The sequence below is a fragment of the Heterodontus francisci genome, chromosome 18, assembly GCF_036365525.1.
Source record: "Heterodontus francisci isolate sHetFra1 chromosome 18, sHetFra1.hap1, whole genome shotgun sequence".
Lineage (NCBI taxonomy): Eukaryota > Metazoa > Chordata > Chondrichthyes > Heterodontiformes > Heterodontidae > Heterodontus > Heterodontus francisci.
Window position 1 is genome coordinate 53,886,599 of NC_090388.1, and position 22,287 is coordinate 53,908,885.

Genomic DNA, 22,287 nt, shown 5'->3' on the forward strand with positions numbered 1-22,287 from the left:
AACACAAAAAAATTACCTACAAATAAATGATTATTTTTTATTCATTCAGGGATGTGGGCGTCGCTGTCTAGGCCAGCATTTATTGCCCATCCCTAATTGCCCTTGATAAGGTGGTGGTGAGCTGCCTTCTTGAACTGCTGCAATCCATTTGGCTTAGGTACACCCACAGTGCTGTTAGGAAGGGAGTTCCAGGAATTTGACCCAGCGACAGTGTAGGAACGGCGATATGGTTCCAAGTCAGGATGGTGTGAGACTTGGAGGGGAACTTGCAGGTGGTGGTGTTCCCATGCATTTGCTGCCCTTGTCCTTCTGGTTGGTAGAGGTCGCGGGTTTGGAAGGTGCTGTCTAAGGAGCCTTGGTCCATTGCTGCAGTGCATCTTGTGGATGGTACACCCTGCTGCCACTGTGTGTCAGTGGTGGAGGGAGTGAATGTTTGTAGATGGGGTGCCAATCAAGCGGGCTGCTTTGTCCTGGATGGTGTCGAGCTTCTTGAGTGTTTTTGGAGCTGCACCTATCCAGGCAAGTGGAGAGTATTCCATCACACTCCTGACTTGTGCCTTGTAGATGGCGGACAGACTTTGGGGAGATGAGTTACTCGCTGCAGGATTCCTAGCCTCTGACCTGCTCTTGTAGCCACGGTATTTATATGGCCACTCCAGTTCAGTTTCTGGTCACTGGTAGCCCTTAGGATGTTGATAGTGGGGGATTCAGTGATGGTAATGCTGTTGAATGTCAAGGGGAGATGGTTAGATTCTCTCTTGTTGGAGATGGTCATTGCCTGGCACTTGTGTGGTGCGTATGTTTCTTGCCACTTATCAGCCCAAGCCTGGAAATTGTCCAGGTCTTGCTGCATTTCTACATGGACTGCTTCAGTATCTGAGGAGTCACGAATGGTGCTGGACATTGTGCAATCATCAGCGAACGTCCCCACTTCTGACCTTATGATTGAAGGTAGGTCGTTGATGAAACAGCTGAAGATGGTTGGGCCTAGGACACTACCCTGAGGAACTCCTGCAGTGATGTCCTGGAACTCAGATGATTGACCTCCAACAACCACAACCATCTTCCTTTGCACTGCGCGTGACTCCAGCCAGCGGAGGGTTTTCCCCCTGAATCCCATTGACCTCAGTTTTGCTCGGGCTCGTTGATACCATACTCTGTCAAATGCTGCCTTGATGTCAAGGGCAGTCACTCTCACCTCACCTCTGGAGTTCAGCTCTTTTGTCCATGTTTGAACCAAGGCTGTAATGAGGTCAGGAGCTGAGTGGCCTTGTTGGAACCCAAACTGAGCGTTACTGAGCAGGTTATTGCTGAGCAAGTGCCGCTTGATAGCACTGTCAACAACACCTTCCATCACTTTACTGATGATTGAGAGTAGGCTGATGGGGCGGTAATTGGCCGGGTTGGACTTGTCCTACTTTTTGTGTACAGGACATACCTGGGGAATTTTCCACATTGCAGGGTAGATGCCAGTGTTGTAGCTGTACAGGAACAGCTTGGTTAGGGGCGCAGCAAGTTCTGGAACACAGGTCTTCAGTACTATTGCCGGAATATTGTCAGGGCCCAGAGCCTTTGCAGTATCCAGTGCCTTCAGTCGTTTCTTGATACCACGCGGAGTGAATCGAATTGGCTGAAGTCTGGCATCTGTGATGCCGGGGACTTCAGGAGGCCGAGATGGATCATCAACTCGGCACTTCTGGCTGAAGATTGTTACAAATGCTTCAGCCTTATCTTTCGCACTGAAGTGCTGGGCCCCCCCATCATTGAGGATGGAGATATTTGTGGAGCCACCTCCTCCAGTTATTTGTTTAATTGTCCACCACCATTCATGACTGGATGTGGCAGGACTGCAGAGCTTTGATCTGATCCATTGGTTATGGGATTGCTTAGCTCTGTCTATCGCATGCTGCTTACGCAGTTTGGCACGCAGATAGTCCTGTGTTGTAGCTTCATCAGGTTGACACCTCTTTTTGAGGTATGCCTGGTGCTGCTCGTGGCATGCCCTCCTGCACTCTTTATTGAACCAGGGTTGGTCTCCTGACTTGATGGTAATGGTAGAGTGGGGGATATGCCGGGCCATGAGGTTACAGATTGTGGTTGAATACAATTCTGCTGCTGCTGATGCCCCACAGCGCCTCATGGATGTCCAGTTTTGCATTGCTAGATCTGTTTGAAATCTATCCCATTTAGCATGGTGGTAGTGCTACACAACACAATGGACACTATCCTCAATGTGAAGGCGGGACTTCGTCTCCACAAGGACTGTGCAGTGGTCACTCCTACCAATACAGTCATGGGCAGAAGCATCTGCGGCAGGCAGATTGGTGAGGACGAGGTCAAGTATGTTTTTACCTCGTGTTTGTTCCCTCACCACCTGCCGCAGATCCAGTCTGGCAGCTATGTCCTTTAGGACTCGGCCAGCTCAGTCAGTAGTGGTGCTACCGAGCCACTCTTGGTGATGGACATTGAAGTTCCCCACCCAGAGTACATTTTGTGCCCTTGCCACCCTCAGTGCTTCCTCCAAGTCGTGTGCAACATGGAGGAGTACTGACTCATCAGCTGAGGGAGGGCGGTAGGTGGTAATCAATAGGAGGTTACCTTGCCCATGTTTGACCTGATGCCATGAGACTTCATGGGGTCCGGAGTCGATGTTGAGGACTCTTAGGGCATCTCCCTCCCTACTGTATACCACTGTGCCACCACCTGTGCCGGTGGGACAGGACATTCCCGGGGATGGTGATGGCAGTGTCTGGGACGTTGTCTGTAAGGTATCATTCCGTGAGTATGACGATGTCAGGCTGTTGCTTGACTAGTCTGTGGGACAGCTCTCCCAACTTTGGCACAAGCCCCCAGGTGTTAGTAAGGAGGGCTTTGCTGTTGTCGTTTCCGGTACCTCGGTCGATGCCGGGTGGTCTGTCCGGTTTCACTCCTTTTTATTGACTTTGTAGCGGTTAGGTGCAACTGAGTGGCTTGCTAGGCCATTTCAGAGGGCATCTAAGAGTTAACCACATTGCTGTGGGTCTGGAGTTGCATGTTGGCCAAACCAGGTAAGGACAGCAGATTTCCTTCCCTAAAGGACATGAGTGAACCAGATGGGTTTTTAGAACAATCGACAATGGTTTCATGGCCATCATTAGATTAGCTTTTAATTCCAGATTTATTAATTAAATTCAAATTCCACCTTCTGCTGTGGTGGGATTCGAACCCGTGTCCCCAGAGAAATACCCTGTGTCTCTGGGTTACTAGTCCAGTGATAATACCACTACGCCATGCAACCAGTGGTCTTTGTTCCATTAAAGTGATGTGTAATTCAAAGGTGCAAAACAGTTCTTGGTTCATTTGACCCCTTTGAATCCTCAGTGGGTTGCTTTGAAACACAAATCAGGCGATAGAATAGCCTGGAGATAGAAGTGGATCAGTTTTATATTCAGAGCAATAGAATTTGGGGCGTAGCCACTATTTTAGAAATGCCCCCACAGGAATACTGAGCTTTTACTTCAGTGAAATATTGGAGGACCATTGCCTGCGAAGCTTGCACCATTCCCAATAACCTATATCTCCATGTCTAATTTTGAGTGATTGATCTGACGACATCTGCTGTGCCATCTTATCTTTTGCAGCCAGCTTAGAGCATCAATCCAAATTCCCAATGCTCCTGGAGGAATTCCATCAATGACTGCAGCTACCCATATATAGAAAATGCAAAACTGATAATTTATTGTTTGTAAATGAGGCAAGTGCGCTGCCAGCTTGCAATTTCCAGCATTAAGTCCATCCCAAGAGAAGTAAAAGCAGCCTAGGCCTAAGACTGCAGTAGTGCCTCTCCTGCAGATTGTGGTCGTGAGATTGCACAGCCAACCCAAATCTCTGACTAAGGGGGAATGTAAGGTAGATCTAACAAGTATTAAAATTTTTGAGGCTTGTGGGTAATCTATGTGGGAAAATGAAATAAAAATAGAAAATGCTTAATATTGTGACCTATTGTAATTTGTAACTATAAATGTATTCTTTACTGTCCAGTTGGTATACCGTATCCATGTTGTCTTTGCTGTTATATGAATTTTACACACAGTAGCAAGTGATCACAAGGATCTACAGAAATAACAACACATCAAAGCATTTTGAAACATTTTGATTAAGGAGCAAATCTGAACCAACTCAACTGGGCATATCCCTTCACTGTAAGCCTAAAACAGGCATTCTTGCCTTTTGAGTAAACTGTTGTACCTTCAGAAGTTGAAGCAGTTGAAACCTTAAAATGAAAGAAAGAAAGACTGGCATTTATATAGCTCCTTAGAGCTGTCTCACAATTGGTAGCACTCTTGCCTGAGTAACGTTGGATGAGATAATAAATTGAGACCCAGACTTCCCTCACAGGTAGATATAAAAGATCCCATGGCACTCTTTTGAAGAAGAACAGAGGAGTTATCCTTGGTGTCAATAATTCCTCAGTGAACATCACTAAACAGATTAATTAAAAGCAAAATACTGCGGATGCTGGAAATCTGAAACAAAAACAAGAAATGCTGGAATCACTCAGCAGGTCTGGCAGCATCTGTGAAAAGAGAAGCAGAGTTAACGTTTCGGGTCAGTGACCCTTCTTCGGAACTGACAAATATTAGAAAAGTCACAGATTATAAACAAGTGAGGTGGGGGTGGGGCAAGAGATAACAAAGGAGAAGGTGCAGAATGGACCAGGCCACATAGCTGACCAAAAGGTCACGGAGAAAAGGCAAACAATATGTTAATGGTGTGTTGAAAGACAAAGCATTAGTACAGATTAGGTGTGAATACACTGAATATTGAACAGCAGCAAGTGCAAACCTGAAGAAAAACAACCTGAAAAAAACAGTGGGGAAGCAAACTGAACAAACTAAGATGAAATGAAATAAATGCAAAAAAAGATTGTAAAAAATGTAAAAAGGAATGTAAAAAAAAGGAAGAAAAAAATGACTAAAAATGAAAGTAAAATGGGGGGCTGTCATGCTCTGAAATTATTGAACTCAGTGTTCAGTCCGGCAGGCTGCAGTGTGCCTAATCGGTAGATGAGATGCTGTTCCTCGAGCTTGCGTTGATGTTCACTGGAACACTGCAGCAATCCCAGGACAGAGATGTGAGCATGAGAGCAGGGGGGAGTGTGGAAATGGCAAGCAACCGGAAGCTCAGGGTCCTGCTTGCGGACTGAGCGGAGATGTTCCGCAAAGCGGTCACCCAGTCTGCGCTTGGTCTCCCCAATGCAGAGGAGACCACACTGTGAGCAGCGAATACAGTATACGACATTGAAAGAAGTACAAGTAAATCGCTGCTTCACCTGAAAGGAGTGTTTGGGGCCTGGGATAGTGAGGAGAGAGGAGGTAAATGGGCAGCTATTACACCTCCTGCGATTGCAGGGGAAGGTGCCATGGGACGGGGACGAGGTGGTGGGGGTAATGGAGGAGTGGACCAGGGTGTCGCGGAGGGAACGATCCCTTCGGAATGCTGACGGGAAGGGAGGGGAAGATGCGACTGGTAGTGGCATCACGCTGGAGGTGGCGAAAATGGCGGAGGATGATCCTTTGGATATGGAGGCTGGTGGGGTGAAAAGTGAGGACAAGGGGAACCCTGTCACGGTTCTGGGAGGGAGGGGAAGGGGTGAGGGTAGAGGTGCAGGGAATGGGTCGGACACGGTTGAGGGCCCTGTCAACCACAGTGGGGGGGAAATCCTCGGTTGAGGAAAAAGGAGGTCATATCAGAAGCACCATCATGGAAGGTAGCATCATCAGAGCAGATGCGTCGGAGACGGAGAAACTGGGAGAATGGAATGGAGTCCTTACAGGAGGTAGGGTGTGAAGAAGTGTAGTCGAGGTAGCTGTAGGAGTCGGTGGGCTTATAATGGATATTGGTAGACAACCTATCCCCAGAGATGGAGACAGAGAAGTCGAGGAAGGGAAGGGAAGTGTCAGAGATGGACCATGTAAAGGTGAGAGAAGGGTGGAAATTGGAAGCAAAGTTGATAAAGTTTTCTAGTTCGGGGCGGGAGCAGGAAACGGCACCGATACAGTCATCAATGTACCGGAAAAAGAGTTGGGGGAGGGGGCCTGAGTAGGACTGGAACAAAGAATGCTCGACATATCCCACAAAAAGACAGGCATAACTAGGACGATTATTTGGTTATTAGCACATTGCTGTTTGTGGGAGCTTGCTGTGCACAAATTGGTTGCCGCATTTCCTACTTTACAACAGTGATTACACTTCTAAAGTCCTTCATTGGCTGTAAAGCACTTTGGTGCACTTTGAAAGGCACTGTATGAAATGCAAGTCTTTCTTTGTTTCTTTCTTTCACGACCACAGACAGGACCGCGGTTTAACGTTTTATCCGAAAGAAGGCACCTCCGACAGCGCAGCACTCCTTCAGTACTGCACTGGAGTGTCCGCCTTGATTTTTGTGCTCAAATCCTGGAGCGGACTTGAAACCATAACCTTCTGACTCAGAGGTGAGAGTGCCACCAGCTGGCACCTAAAGGATTGCTATAAATGTGCTGTTTTCATAATTTTCATTATTATGATGTGATGAAGATTCTTCATTTACACTCCCTTTCCTTTGGTCGTAAAGGAAATCTAAGCTTCCCTTAAGCTCAGATGAATGAGATACTGAATCACGCAGACTAGCAAGGTTTCAAGTTCAATCCATGGTCTGTTAATTGATTTCAGACAGAAAAGTGGAAGGGGCACTACAGTTGGCATCTTGGTCCTGTGATTACAGCCACCAGGGATTCACCATAAGCCAAAACATTTCACCCCAAGTTCAGGTTCCCTCTCCTTTGTGATGTCAGACCAGAGGATTCCCAACCCTCATTGCTGTCAAACCTCAGTAGTACTACCACAGTTTTGCCTAACTGTAGGACATCCACCTCAATTTTGCCAAAGCCCAGGATCATCCCTAGTGCAGCTAAATTTCAGTATCCATTGCTATCCCATACTACTATATACTTTGGACTAACTGGTACATCTCACAGCTTTTAAACTGGTAAGAGATGAAAATAATTAAATGTATAGGCAGGAGGATTAAGGTATGGTGGAGAAAAATATAGTTTTTTTCAAATGATAGTGGAAGTGAAAAAGTTGGTGTATAGAGAATATGGAGCAATTGTTAGAGATCACTGTGAAAAAGGAATTAGTTCTGAAGAAAAATGGCAGAGCTCCAGAGCGGACAAGCCACCGGCCCCGAATGACACAAACTGTTTATCTATTGAAAGAAGTCGGAGGGGAAATTAAGGATATGACCACAGTTTTTCAATATGCTTTAATGTGCAAATTATGCTATTAGACTGGAAAGTAACCAGTGTAAGACCTTTGTTCAAGAAATGAGAAAAGGATAAACTGGGTAACTGGACACAAGTTAATCTAATGAGTTGTGGGAAAATGCAAAGAAGTAGACATTCATTTGCATTTCGCCCAGTTCTTACGTGCACAAATTGCATCAACGTTTTGGTTAAGGCGCTCCTTCGGCATCCCAGGTGGCGACCTGAAATTAATGCTGACTGCATTAAAATGCTCAAATAGGGGTCTTGGGTTTGTATTGGGACCCTTTTAAGAAATTGGTGCCGGGGAACTTCTGTTAGCTCATTCTTCAACCCGCACGGACAAACATGGCAGACTCAAGAAGCAAGCTGAGGTCGTGATATTTAAAAGGATCCCACCACCTCTATTAAGATAAGTCTCTGGATGGTCATTTTTGGCTGCTGGGGATTTGTAGGGCATCTATTTTGGGCTGCATTTACCACTTGCCACACCCCTGACATGACTCATTCCCACAATATGCATAACATCTTCCTCGACTGTGAGTGAACCTGAATGGACACACTCCTATCTCCTGTTCACATCTCCTCCAATAATAATAGTAGTGAAGAGGGTAGGAGATGCAGGATGAGGTGTCGGGAGCATAAGGGGTGGAGTGAAGTGTGCTGCAGTGATTGAAGCAGGGTGCTGAGGCTTGGATATTTCAGGGCTGTGCAGAGAATGATGTGAGATGGGAATTAGATATCTTAACAGGCCTAGTCAGATCATTAAACATTTTCCTATATTGCAGCCATGTCCTGGAGCAATGCCTCTGACGCTGACATGCTGTACCACCTGTACCCACTGCTGCCAAGCAATTTGTTGAGATGCCTTTCTGCCACCTGTTGGCTAGAGGATGTCCCTTCTCATGCCAATCACCACCAAGATACCCAATGCTGCATCTAAGAAGTAGGGGGCCCCTGAAGCTTTTCCTTGTGTTACGACTGCTCAGGACAAAGCCCCCAATCAATATATATAATTCTGATCACGGTGGGAGCAACGCACTGTCAGTTCAGTCCTGTTGCTCCACATGTCACATCATACTTCTTTAAGCTTTCCAAATAGAAGAAAAAAACAGCCAAATTGAACACTCCACTAACCCCTGAATGAAGCAAACCAAACCAGGTATCTTTAGATATCAACAAATTTAACTACTTATTTAAAAAAAAAACTAAAATCTTAAACACTACTAAGATAAACCAATATCTAAAGACCTTATAATTTCTTCTTTAAAAATCTAACTCCCGTATTTGCATACATATAGTCAGTTTCAAATTAGCTGACCGATAAAATAGAAAAAAATAAAGTCTTTACAAATTACGTTCCTGACGAATGGTCTTCCAATACAACACAGTCAAAGTTCACTTGCGGTCTTCCAAGGCCCGACGAAAACAGAAGACCCTTCCAAAATCAGGGGTTCAACTGTTGTAGTATTAAACTCTTCTTTTTGCCCTGCGATGAACACAGCAGATATCAATAATTTTTTATGAAAGGAAAAAGCTTTTTTCTTATTTTTAAGGGAATTGATTCGGCTTGAAGCTTTGTAGAATTTTGAGAGAGAAATAGCACAACTTTTCTTCTTTCAGTTTAAATTGTCTCAGAGCTCTGCTACTTCCTTCAATTGCTGGAACAGTCTCTCTCTCTGGCTGTTGCTTGGCAACCAGAATGCATCCTGGCTTACTGTGCCTCTGGAGAGTTCTTAAAGGTGCACTGTTCTTTTTACAGTCTTAAAGGCGCACTGCAATATTTCAGAGAAGATTGAAAAAAACACACAGGACTGTGACACCTCCACCCCTGGTGAAATGAAACGCCATTCCCAAAATGCATTTCATTACAACGCAAAAAATATTGAAAAAACTTTTTTCCCGCATTTACGCACTATTCACTCTACTAATAATTTACAGCATTCTCTTTATACCATCTAGAAACATAGAAAATAGGAGCAGGAGTAGGCCATTCGGCCCTTAGAGCCTTCTCTGCCATTCATTATGATCATGGCTGATCATCCAACTCAGTAACCTGTTCCCGCTTTCCCCCCATATCCTTTGATCCCTTTTGCCCCGAGAGCTATATCTAACTCCTTCTTGAAAACATACAATGTTTTGGCCTCAGCTGCTTTCTGTGGTAGCGAATTCCACAGGCTCACCACTCTCTGGGTGAAGAAATTTCTCCTCATCTCAGCCTGAACGGTTTACCCCGTATCCTTAGACTATGACTCCTGGCTCTGGACTCCCCCACCATCGGGAGCATCCTTCCTGCATCTACCCTGTCAAGTCCTGTTAGAATTTTATAGGTTTCTGTGAGATCCCCCCTCAGTCTTCTGAACTCCAGCGAATATAATCCTAACCGACTCAATCTCTCCTCATACGTCAGTCCTGCCATCCCAGGAATCGTTCTGGTAAACCTTCGCTGCACTCCCACTATAGCAAGAACATCCTTCCTCAGATAAGGAGATCAAAACTGCACACAATATTGCAGCTGTGGCCTCACCAAGGCCCTGTATAATTGTAGCACGACATCCCTGCTCCTGTACTCGAATCCTCTCGCTATGAAGGCCAACATACCATTTGCTTTTTTTAACCACCTGTTGCACCTGCATGCTTACCTTAGCAACTGGTGTACGAGAACACCCAGGTTTCGTTGCATATTCCCTCTCTCAGTTTATAGCCGTTCAGATAATAATCTGCCTTCCTGTTTTTGCTACCAAAGTGGATAAGGTCACATTTATCCACATTGTACTGCATCTGCCGTGCATTAGCTCACTCACTCAACTTGTCCAAATCACCCTGAAGCCTCTCTGCATCCTTCTCGCAACTCACCTCCACCAACCCAGTTTTGTGTCATCTGCAAATTTGGAGATATTACATTTAGTTCCCTCATCTAAATCATTAATATATTTTGTGAATAGCTGGGATCCTCGCACTGATCTCTGCGGTACCCCACTAGTCACTGCCTGTCACTCGGAAAAAGACCCGTTTATCCCTACTCTTTGTTTCCTGTCTGCCAACCAGTTTTCTATCCATTGCAATACACTACCCCCAATCCCATGCGCTTTAATTTTACACGCTAATCTCTTGTGTGGGACCTTATCGAAAGCCTTCTGAACGTCCAAATAAACCACATCCACTGGCTGTCCCTCATCAACTCTACTAGTTACGACCTCGAAGAATTCTAGTAGTTTTGTCAAGCATGATTTCCCTTTCGTAAATCCATGCTGACTCTGTCTGATTCTACCACTGTTCTCCAAGTGCTCTGCTATAAAATCTTTAATAATGGACTCTAGAATTTTCCCACTACCGATGTCAGGCTGACTGGTCTATAATTCCCTGTTTTCTCTCCACCTCCCTTTTTTAAATAGTGGGGTTACATTCCCGACCCTCCAATCTGTAGGAACTGTTCCAGAGTCTATAGAATCTTGGACCACCAATGCATCCACTATTTCTAGGGCCACTTCCTTATGTACTCTGGGATGTAGATTATCAGGCCCTGGGGATTTATTGGCCTTCAATCCCATCAATTTCCCCAACACCATTTCTCTACTAATACTGATTTCCTTCAGTTCCTCCCTCTCACTAAACCCTTGTGTTCCCTAACATTTCTGGTATGATATTTGTGTCCTCCTTTGTAAAGACCAAACCAAAGTATGCATTTAGTTGGTCAGCCATTTATTTGTTCCCCATAATAAATTCCTCTGTTTCTGACTGTAAGGGACCAACATTTGTCTTCACCAATCTTTTTCTCTTCACATACCTATAGAAACATTTTCAGTCAGTTTTTATGTTCCCCGCAAGCTTACTCTGGTACTCTATTTTCCCGTTCTTAATCAATCCCTTGGTCCTCCTTTGCTGAATTCTAAACTGCTCCCAATCCTCAGGTTTGTTGTTTTTCCTGGCGAATTTGTATGCCTCTTCCTTGGATCTAATGCTATCTCTAATTTCCCTTGTAAGCCATGGTTTGGCTACCTTTCCCATTTCACTTTTGCACCAGACAGGAATAAACAATTGTTGCAGTTCATCCATGCGCTCTTTCAATGTTTGTCATTGCCTATCCACCGTCATCTCTTTAAGTAACGCTTCCGAATCCATCATAGCCAACTTGCGCCTCATACCTTCGTAGTTTCCTTTATTAAGATTGAGGACTTGAGTCTCAGAATCAGCTATGTCACTCTCCATCTTGATGAAGAATTCTATCATATTATGGTCGCTCATCCCCAAGGGGTCTCGCACAACTGGATTGTCAATTATTCCTCTCTCATTACACAATACCCAGTTTAGGATTGCCTGTTCTCTTGTTGGTTCCTCAACGTATTGGTCCAGAAAACCATCCCGTATACACTCCATGAATTCCTCCTCTACGGTATTGTGAAAAATTTGATTTGCCCAATCTATATGCAGATTAAAGACACCCATAAATACAGATGTTCCTTTATTGCATGTGTCTCTAATTTCCTGTTTAATGCCATTCCCAACATCACCACTACTGTTTGGAGGTCTATATACAACCCCCACTAATGTTTTTTGCCCCTTAGTGTTTCTCAGCTCTACTCATACAGATTCCACATCATCAGAGCTAATATCCTTCCTCACTACTGCGTTAATTTTCTCTTTAACCAGCAATGCACCTCCACCTCCTTTTACTTTTTGTCTGTCCTTCCTAAATACTGAATACCCCTGGATGTTCATTTTCCATCCGTGGTCACCCTGCAGTCATGTCTCTGTAATCCTGACTATATCATAGCTGTTTACATCTATTTGCGTGATTAATTCATCCACTTTATTGCAAATGCTCCGCCTGTTAAGGCACAAAGCCTTAAGGCTTGTCTTTTTAACATTACTTGTCCCCTTCCCACTATTTTTCATTGTGGCCTTGTTTGATTCTGGCCCTTGATTTCTCTGCCTATCACTTTTCTTATTCCCCTTACTGTCTTTTGTTCTTGTCTTTGATCCCCCCCCCCCTCCTCTGACTCCTTGCAAAGGTTCCCTTCCCCCTGCCATTTTAGTTTAAACCCTCCCCAACCACTCTAGCAAATACTCCCCCTAGGACATCAGTCCTGGTCCTGCCTATGTGTAACCCGTCCAGTTTGTCCTGGTCCCACCTCCCCCAGAACCAGTTCCAATGTCCCAGGAATCTAAAACCCTCCCCCTCACACCATGTCTTCAGCAACATGTTCATCCTGCTATTTCTACTCTGACTAGCACGTGAAACTGGTAGTCATCCTGAGATCGCTACCTTTGAGGGTCCTACTTTTCAACTTCCTTCCTAACTCCCTATATTCTGCTTTTAGGACCTCATCCTTTTTTTGTAACCTATGTCGTTTGTACCAATGTGTACCACGACCACTGGCTGTTCACCCTCCCCCTTCAGAATGTCCTGTAACCGCTCTGAGACATCCTTGACCCTAGCACCAGGGAGGCATCATACCATTCTGGAGTCTCATTTGCGGCCACAGAAATGCCTGTCTATTCCCCTTATAATTGAATCCCCTATAACTGTTGCATTCCCACACTTTTTACTCCTTCTCTGTGCAGCAGAGCCAACTGGTGCAACGAATTGGGCTGTTGCTGCTTTCCCCTGAGAGGCCATTCCCCCCAACAGTATCCAAAGCAGTATATCTGTTTTGCAAGGGAATAGCCACAGGCGATTCCTGCACTGCTTGCCTAGTCCTCTTGCTCTGCCTGGTGGTCATCCATTCCCTTCCTGCCTGTGGAGTCTGAGCCTGCGGTATGACCACCTGTCTATACGTGCTATCCACGATACTGTCTGCCTCGCGGATGCTCCACAGTGTCCCCAGCCGCCGCTCCAGTTCTGAAACCCGGGCTTCCAGGAGCTGCAGCTGGAGACACTTCCTGCACACATGCTGGTCCTGGGCACTGGAATTGTTCCCGGCTTCCCACATCGAGCACGAGGAGCACACCACAGCTTTGAGCTCTCCTTTAAATTGAACCTTTTGGAAGATGCTTAATATCAAATAATATCAATTACTCTCGGGCCCTTCTTCCCTGGTCCTCGTTACTGCATGTAAGTTAGCATGGTTAAATCCATGACAAAGCGCGGCGATAATATTTTTCCCCAAAATATGTATACAGTTCTCTAAAGTGATGAGACAACAGCAACAAGTTCCTTCAAAACATATTTGGCTTTAAATTTTACAAAGGTTGTCCCAATTAGCTCATTTCAACCTTCCAAACATAGTCTGCAGTTGTTTTGTGTTTTCTTTCCAAGTGTCCCTATTGCCCATCACCTCAGCCAGGTGAACTGTGCAGCTAGGAACACTGGTCACTACTGGGTTCACTATTCTCTGAGAAGTTTCTCGAGTACCTCTTAACCTGTGGCATCACTTGATACTGGAAAATCCTGTCCGGTGCAACAGAAGCTGATTTTTCCTTATCTTGGGGTGTCAAAGGAATTTGACAGCATCCCTCCAATACTTCATTTTTTAATTTAATTTATTTAGAGATACAGCACTGAAACAGGCCCTTCGGCCCACCGAGTCTGTGCCGACCAAGAACCACCCATTTATACTAACCCTACAGTAATCCCATATTCCCTACCACCTACCTACACTAGGGGCAATTTACAATGGCCTTGCAAACTCCGCACAGGCAGTACCCAGAATTGAACCGGGGTCGGTGGAGCTGTGAGGCTGCGGTGCTACCCACTGCGCCGCTGTGCCGCCCATTTGTCTCTTTAAGACACATGGTGTTGCCCACTCTGTCCATACAATCTTTTCAGTGAGAATTGGGGTAGGATTCTGCCTTCGTTACCGCAGTGACTTTTCGAAAGTCGATGCAAGTTTGTGCCGACACACCAGGTTTAGGCATCAAGTCCACCTGCGAATTCCAGCTGTCCTGACCAGGTTCAACTAAGCTGCCCTTCAGCATGCATTGGACCTCTGCTTCCACGTGGGCTTATCTGTCTGGACCTAAACAGCAAGGATGTTGTTTTAAAGGAATGGTTCCCCCCATATCTACATCATGTGTGGCTAAGGTTGTACATCCCGGCTTATTTCTACAGACTCTTGTAAACATTGTGAAAAACCTAGTTAGGTCTTCACGTTTTTTACCTCTAAGTGCAAAAGCATATTGTCTAATTTTCCTAGCCATTCTGTATTCGCTAATCTGATAGTTAGAAGTTCAATCTGAGAATTTCCTAGCCCTGCTTCTGCCTCATCCTCACTATCCTTTTCCTTTTGAACAGTCCCAATTACCTGACATACCTGTACTGGCTTATCCTCCTCCCTGCGATAATATTGCTTCAGCATATTGATGTAACGCAACCGGTTCTTCTGGTGATCAGGGGTGTCAATCAAGTAATCTACCTTACCTACTCTTTTGATCACTCTATATGGGCCACTGAACTGTGCTTTAATGGTTCTCCCCGTAATGGTAACAACACTAATACTTCATCCCCTAGTTGAAAATTGAGGGCTTTTGTGTTCTTGTCTGCCCAGTTTTTATATTGGCTTGGGATACTTTAAGGTGTTCCTGAGCTATACCGCAAACTTTCGTGAGCCTTTCCCGGAACACAGATACATGGTCCAGTGTCGAAGATTCATTCTCTTGTTCCAAGAATCTGTCTTTTATAAGTTTTAGAGGACCTCTTACTTCATGTCTGCAAACCCATTCAAAAAGGCTGAAGCCTGTAGACTATTTCGGTGAGTCTCTGGTGGCAAATCAAAGAAAATCTAGTCCTTTATCCCAGTTTGTGGATATTCGTGACAGTGTGTTCTAATTGTTTTGAGAGTTTGGTGAAATCTCTTTCAAGCTCCCTGTGACTGTGGGTGATATGCTGCAGATTTCAACTGACTAATCCCAAATTGCCTATGACATCTTGAAATATCCTAAACATGAAATTAGAGCCTTGATCTGATTGAACTTCAAGTGGCAACCCATATCTCGTAAAGAATTGGGTTAACTTTTTTACTACTATTTTAGCAGTAATTGTCCTCAAAGGAATGGCCTCTGGAAATCAAGTAGCCATGTCCATGATAGTATGTGTTGATGTCCCACTTTTGTTTTTGGCAAGGGTCATATTCAGTCTACTAATACCCTGCCAAATGTTTCCTCAATCACTGGTATGCGAACTAGTGTTGCCGGTTTTATGGTAGGTTGTGGTTTTCCCACCATTTGACATGTATGGCCAGTAATAATGTTGGCTTATGCGTGATTTGATCTTCCGAATTCCCCTATGTCCTGCAAAAGGAATGTCGTGTGCTAACCTTAATAATCCTTGGCGATATTTAGATGGTACCACTATCTGTTTAACAACTGTCCAGCCTTCGTCTGCAGGTCTATGAGGCAGTCTCCATTTCCTCCTCAAAACCCCAGTCGCCATATAATAGCCATCCGGAACTCCTTTCGCCTCAGCTTCTGTCAGAGCCATCTGTGCCATTCGTTATATCTCTGGATCAGCTTGTTGTGCTGCAATGATAAAAGATCTGTTAGACATCACATTTGGATTATCTAAGTCCCCAAATAATGTTTCATATACTTGGCTATCTGTTTGTCATGCCACTTTTACCTCAGACAATGGATCCTGTTTAGCCATTGCTTGGGTGACTATGCCCCCAGGAAATATTCCCGAAACTTGTTCCTGTAATTGCTCCGTTTCCTTAATTTCACTTGGTTTCTCTGTAATTATAGGAGAAACTGATACTTTTGATCCTGCCAAATCATTTCCTGGGAGTAGATCAATTCCCTCTACTGGCAAACTGTACTAACTCCTATAGTTACCATCCCAGATATTAAGTCACTCTCTAGGCGTACTTTATATAAAGGTACAGGTATATGCCAATTCCATTAACTAAAACTTTAGCATTCAAGGCCCTCTCTGGTGGAAATGTTATATCTTTCCCCAGCAAGAATGTTTGGGTTGCTCCTCTATCCCTTAGTATAATGATAGGTTTTCCTGCCTTGCGTACAAAATTCATTATAACTTTTGGGTATTTTATTCTTAGCCTCTACACTCCTTTTAGTTTTAGTATCTGGTTTTACAACTGTTGTTTAAAGCTATAGCCTGGTCTGCTATACTCTCAGAGTCCTTTCCTCTGCACTAGCTTTGCGTACCCCAACAAGTCCTTTGGGTTTACCTCGCAATTTCCAGCATTCTGAACGAAGATGACCCGTTTTGTGGCAATGATAACACTTTGGCTTGCGAACCTCACTTCTACCCTCAGTACTTTCCTTTCTGACCTGAGGAGGTGATCCTGGGGCATTCCCAGCTGTTCCTTCTTGTCCCTGGCTACTTGCCTTCCTTTCACTCTCCCACTTTCTATCCTTCTCGGGGTTATGGGGGTGACGGACAAAAGGTTTTGGCTTATTCACAAGCTCAAAATCATCAGCAATTTCCACTGCTTGCCTAGCTTTCATAACTTTTAGGTTATCTGCATGAGTTCTCACGAGTAAAGGAATGGAGTTTTTAAACTCTACTAAGAGAATAAATTCCTGAAGGTTCTCATGTGGTTTCCATCTTTAATGCCCGTATCCAAATGTCAAAATTAATTTGGTTCAGTCTGTCAAATTCTACATATGTCTGCCCAGCCAATCTCCATAGGTTCCAAAACTTCTGACAGTGAGCTTCAGGGACTAACTCGTGCAGCGAGAATAGCCTTTTTTGCCATCTCATAATCTACAGAAGCCTCTTCAGGAAGCATGGCATAAACGTCATGAGCTCTGCATACCAACCTGCTTTGTATAAGCACTTTGCAACTTTCCTTCGGCCATTTCATCTGTTTGGCTTTTTTTTCAAAAGATATGAAAAATGTCACTATGTCCCTTTTCTCGAACGTAAGAAGAGCTTGAATAAATTTAAACAGTTTTCGCTGGGTCCTGAGCTATATTCAGATTCTTCCTGACCCGAGTTTTCCCTTGATTCAAGACTACCCCTTTGTCTTAGTTCCATCTCTTTTAGCCTAAATTCCCTCGCTTCTTTCACTTTCCCTCTGAAGTTCAAGTTTCCTTATTGCTATTGCTTTTTCTTTGTCATCATCAAGTTTTTTCGTTTCTAATAATCTGAGCCAATACCACTGCATCACTCTCTGGCTTACGACCTTCTTGTTCCTTGTAGTCACCTTCTTCTAATTCCAGATGTTGGGCTATTATGTCAATTATCTCTGCTTTTTTGGCACCTAATTTCAATTCTAACCCCAACTTTGCCACCAGTTCTTTTAATTTATTCTTAATTAAAGTTATCAAGTCACTGAGGGAAACATTCTGCTTTCCCAAAAACTCTGCTGCAACTGCTAATGCCATTACTATGGTATTGACTCTGCCTTATTATACAAGAGACCTGGTTCCTTTTATTTCTTTGTAATTGGCGTTAGATTTAGATCCCAACAATCGAGTTTCTAATTGATGTGATCCCAGACGTGAGAGCAATTAATATGATGCCAGTCGCAAGACCCCAATTTGTATGTTATCCCGGAGACGAGCAATTAATATGATTCCAAACGCGAGCTCTCCAAATTAGTCTGATTCTGATCCCAGGCGCGAGCCGCCTAATTAAATATGATTCGACCACGGATGAGCCCCCAATTAAAATATGTTACGACAGCTCAGGACAAAACCCCCAATCAGTATATATAATTCTGATCGTGGTGGGAACAACACACTGTCAATTCAGTCCCTTCGCTCCACAGGTCACATCATATTTCTTTAAGCTTTCCAAATCGAAGAAATAAGCAGCCAAATTGAACACTCTAGTGATCCCCGAATGAAGCGAACCAAACCAGGTATCTTTAGATATCAATAAATTAACTATTTATTTAAAAAACCTAAAATCTTAAGCACTACTATGATAAACCAATATCTAAAGACCTTATAACTTACTTAAAAATCAAACTCCCGCATTCGCAGACATATATTCAGTTTCAAATTAGCTGACCGATAAAATAGAAAAAAATAGTCATTACAAATTACGTTCCTGATGAATGGTCTTCCAATACAACACAATCAAAGTTTACTTGCAGTCCACCAAGGCCCGATGAAAACAGAAGGTCCTTCCAAAGACAGGGGTTCAACAGTTCAGCTGTTGTAGTATTAAACTCTTCTTTTTGCCCTGCGATGAACACAGCAAATATCAATAATTTGTTATGAAAGGAAAAAGCTTTTTTCTTATTTTTAAGGGAATTGATTCGGCTTGAAGCTTTGTAGAATTTTGAGAGAGAAATAACACAACTTTTCTTACTTCAGTTTAAATTGTCTCAGAGCTCTGCTTCTTCCTTCAGTTGCTGGAACAGTCTCTCTCGCTGTCTCTCTCTGGCTGTTGCTTGGCAACCAGAATGCACCCTGGCTCACTGTGCCTCTGGAGAGTTCTTAAAGGTGCACTGTTCTTTTTACAGTCTTAAAGGCGCACTGCAATATTTCCGAGGAGAGAAAAAAAAAACACAGGACTGCAATACTTGACCTATTATGTTCAGAAGTTGCTTGTAGTCAAAGTGCATGCCCTTTTAAAAGGTATAGGCTGCCTTTGAATTGCATCAGGGACCAGTGATATTCTCCCTCCAATTAGATGAGCTGCTCGTAGCGCTGGCAGCTCGTTGATTTGATAACTATAATGAGGACCCCTTACTAACTTTGCCTACTAATTGTTCCCACACCGTTTATGCATGTGACTGCCTGCACAATGCGAATGTTGGGTCTAAAAACTGACCCAGATTTTTATTCCTTAGAATACAGTAGATGCACTGAATATTAATTTACAGAAAATGTTCTATAACGTGTCTCACAAGTGGCTTGTTTAAATAAAATTCCAGGATATGGTACAAGAGGAAATGTAGCCCCATTGATAGAAAGTTGGTTGATATGCAACAAGAGTTTAGGTAAATGGATGTTGCTCAAATTGGAGAAGATCTGGAGCTGGTGTACCTTGGGTCAGTAATGGCCCCATTTTTACCACTGGTATATATAGACGATCTGAACTTAGATATAGGAATCTGAACTTGGGTATAGGGAGCACAATCACGAAATTTACTAATGACACAGAAAAAAAACTAGTGAGTAGAACTGTAAAAGACTGATCCTAATGTCCTAGAAATTTGGTCCTTTCTCTTCTATGTACTCTCCAGCCAAGCATTCACCTCCTTTATCTTACTATGTCTATCCTGAATGGCACTGTGGGTAATCCTAAGATTATCACCCTTGTGGTCCTACTTTTTTAATCGCATCTCCCAATTCTGAAATTGAAAAGCAGTTCCATTGTTTTATCCAAACAAGTCCTGAGAAGATTAGTGGGAGTCAAAGGAAAAGGAAACCAGTAGAAACCCTCAAGGAGAAAAAGTTTAAAAATAGGGCACAACTGAATAGAAGTTACTTCTCAGAAAGACAGCACAAGATAAAGTGGCATATTATTAGAAACCCCTAATTTAAGTAGTAATGAACTATTTATAGTTTTTATTTACAATTTTACTTTAGTGTTTCTCTTAACTGTTTGTTTGTTTTCTTTCTTGATTAGGCAATTTCCCCACAGCGCATTCCAGCTACAGTGGTGCCATCCCTATTGATGTCACCCACGGTGTTCGTCCAGTCTGCAGTGGGGAAGCCAATGATGGTAGAAGCAAGTGCCATACTTTTACCACAGACAAACACCATTCCAACTCATAAACAGCTGCACAGTTGTTTGCATCCACCTTCACAGATGGCAGAGCTGACTAATAAAACACCAAATGTGCTTACCAAGACTCAGTTACAGGAAACCCTTTTGTACCTTTTGCAGGTATAAGTTAATTTAACACCTTCTGGAGGAAGAATTGCTCTGGTCACTGCATGTAATGACCTTGTAAATTAATTTAGAAATCATATATTCAACTATGTCACTACACACAGAGACTTTAGCAATTATTTCTCCTCTGTTTTTGGTTTGAAGTTTAATATTAATGTCTAAAGCAAATAGCTTTTTTTAAAATTCAGAAGCTATTCAACCATCTCACTTGAGCTGGTCCAGTTAATATGAATTTTCTTTTAGTTACTCAAGCATCAGTCTTTGAGTTCAAATATAAAAGTTAATTTAGAAAACATAATTCAGCTGAAGTTGTTACCTTGGTTCAACAGTTCTTGTTCAGTAATAATTGATCCATTGTTTGATTCTTAGACATGAATAGTTTTCAAGTAAATTGCATGGCAAGATTTTTTTTAAATTTGTAAATGCTATGTGACTCTTGGGTTGAATACTGAGTGTTACATAATTGTAAAAGTAGATCTGACAGTAAATTAGTAACAATTCTAATAAATAATTCCACGTTCATCTATTGGAAACCTTCTGTTAAAGTTGAGGCAATAATTTAATTTCTTGGGAATTCAAGAGATGTGTTAACTGATTGGGATCAGTATTTCTTTTTATTTGAAAAGACATTGGGCTGCATTTTACAGCGGCGGGCGTAAACAATGGCAGCCCACACGTGCGGGCTGTACTTCACAGGAAGCCCACGATATTCAGCGCGGTGGCTCATTTAAATGGCTGGGGCGGACCGCCCAACCAGATGACGTGGAGGGGCTGGGTGGTCCATCCCTGCCAATGGCATCAGCAGCTTTTGTGCAGGCGCTGACACCATTTTTAAATGGCTTCGAGTCCTTCCATTTAATTTAAATATTTAAAGAGAGATGTTGCACAAAATTTTAAAAACATTTTACTTGCCCCTCTCCTACCCCCACAATAACCATGCAATTCATTACTTGCCCTTCCCCCCCAAAACACTTCCACTGCCCACCTGACCTTCCCCCCCCCCCCCCAAAGTTCATAAACTATAAGCTTTACCCCTTCCCACCATCCCCTCCACCAATTAAATTACCTTGACGCCACTCTCCACCACTCCCCGCCCCCCCCATCCCCACCCCGCACTGAAAAACTTACCTGCTCCCCCCCTCCCTACCAGTGTCCCGCCTCGGATCCCCGGATGGGAACCTGAAGGCACGGGAGTGCTGGCCACTGGCACCAATATCGCAGCGGGACGGACGGCACAGGCAAGCAGGTAGTTAATTCCTTTATTTAAATGTATTTAAATATGTAAATTTTGTTCCCGTCGCTCAGTGGCAGGGGGGCCGCCACGAGGCCTTTCCACTGCCACCGGCAATATTGGGCTGGGCCTTTTAACGTCAAGGCTCGTGGCAGGCCTCTGCCAGAGGCATTTTTCCAACCCCCCTGCCATGACGCCTGACGGCGGGGGGTGGCTGTAAAATTCAGCCCATTGTTTCCTGATCCTGTAATGTGTGGTGGTCCTGTTGAAATAATTTTACGGGGCAAATTATTTTGTATCTTTTTTTAAACAATTTATTTTGAATGTTCTCTAACTTTTGCATTTATGTTATCTTGAATTTCAGAATGATCCCAACTTTGTGAATGTCATTTATGAAGCCTACCTCACAGGCCAGGCAAACACTGCAGCAGAGAAGAAAGCCTGAAATTTTTGACATAAGATGTAAAATATATAATTTAGTTAAGATAATCAGATGGTACACACAGCTATAGGAATTATTTTGTTTTTATTTTCTAAAGAGTCTTTTATTTTTGAAATTATGTTGGCTTTGCTTGGAGTGGCTTAAAGGACTACCTTTCACACTGGATAAGTTTTACTGCTGATCAGGCTTATTTGAAATTTCTGAAGAATCAATTTTATCTGAAGACCACTTTTAATTCATTGGAAATTAATATTGTATTTTTTCATTGATTCAGCAAATAAAAATGCAATAGCAGTCTGTCATTGTGAACGATCAACAACTTGCCATCTATATACATACGAACATCTGAATTAGGAGCAGAAGTAGGCCATTCGGCCCTCGCGCCTGCTCCGGCTCATGGCTGATCTGTTTGTGTTTTGAATTCCACGCTCCCATCTACCCCCAATAGCCTTTGATTCCCTGGCCTAACAAGAATCTAGCTACCTCCGCTTCAAAAATATTCAATGACCCCGCTCCACCACCTTCTGAGGCAGAGAGTTCCAAAGTCGCAAAACCCTCTGGGAGAAAAAAATCCTCCTCA

General features: G+C 43.6%; 1 protein-coding gene across 4 annotated transcripts in view; it reads left to right on the top strand.

Moving 5' to 3' along the window:
• dcp1b (decapping mRNA 1B) overlaps positions 1–22,004 on the top strand; it is a 144,066-nt gene extending 122,062 nt beyond the window's left edge. For all 4 annotated transcript variants that reach the window (XM_068050770.1, XM_068050766.1, XM_068050769.1 and 1 more), the window contains 2 exons: positions 19,768–20,028; positions 21,630–22,004. In XM_068050770.1, the coding sequence (XP_067906871.1) occupies positions 19,768–20,028; positions 21,630–21,710 (342 nt within the window). In that variant the 3' untranslated portion in view covers positions 21,711–22,004. The remainder of the gene's footprint in view (positions 1–19,767; positions 20,029–21,629) is intronic.
• The last annotated feature ends 283 nt before the right edge of the window (positions 22,005–22,287 follow it).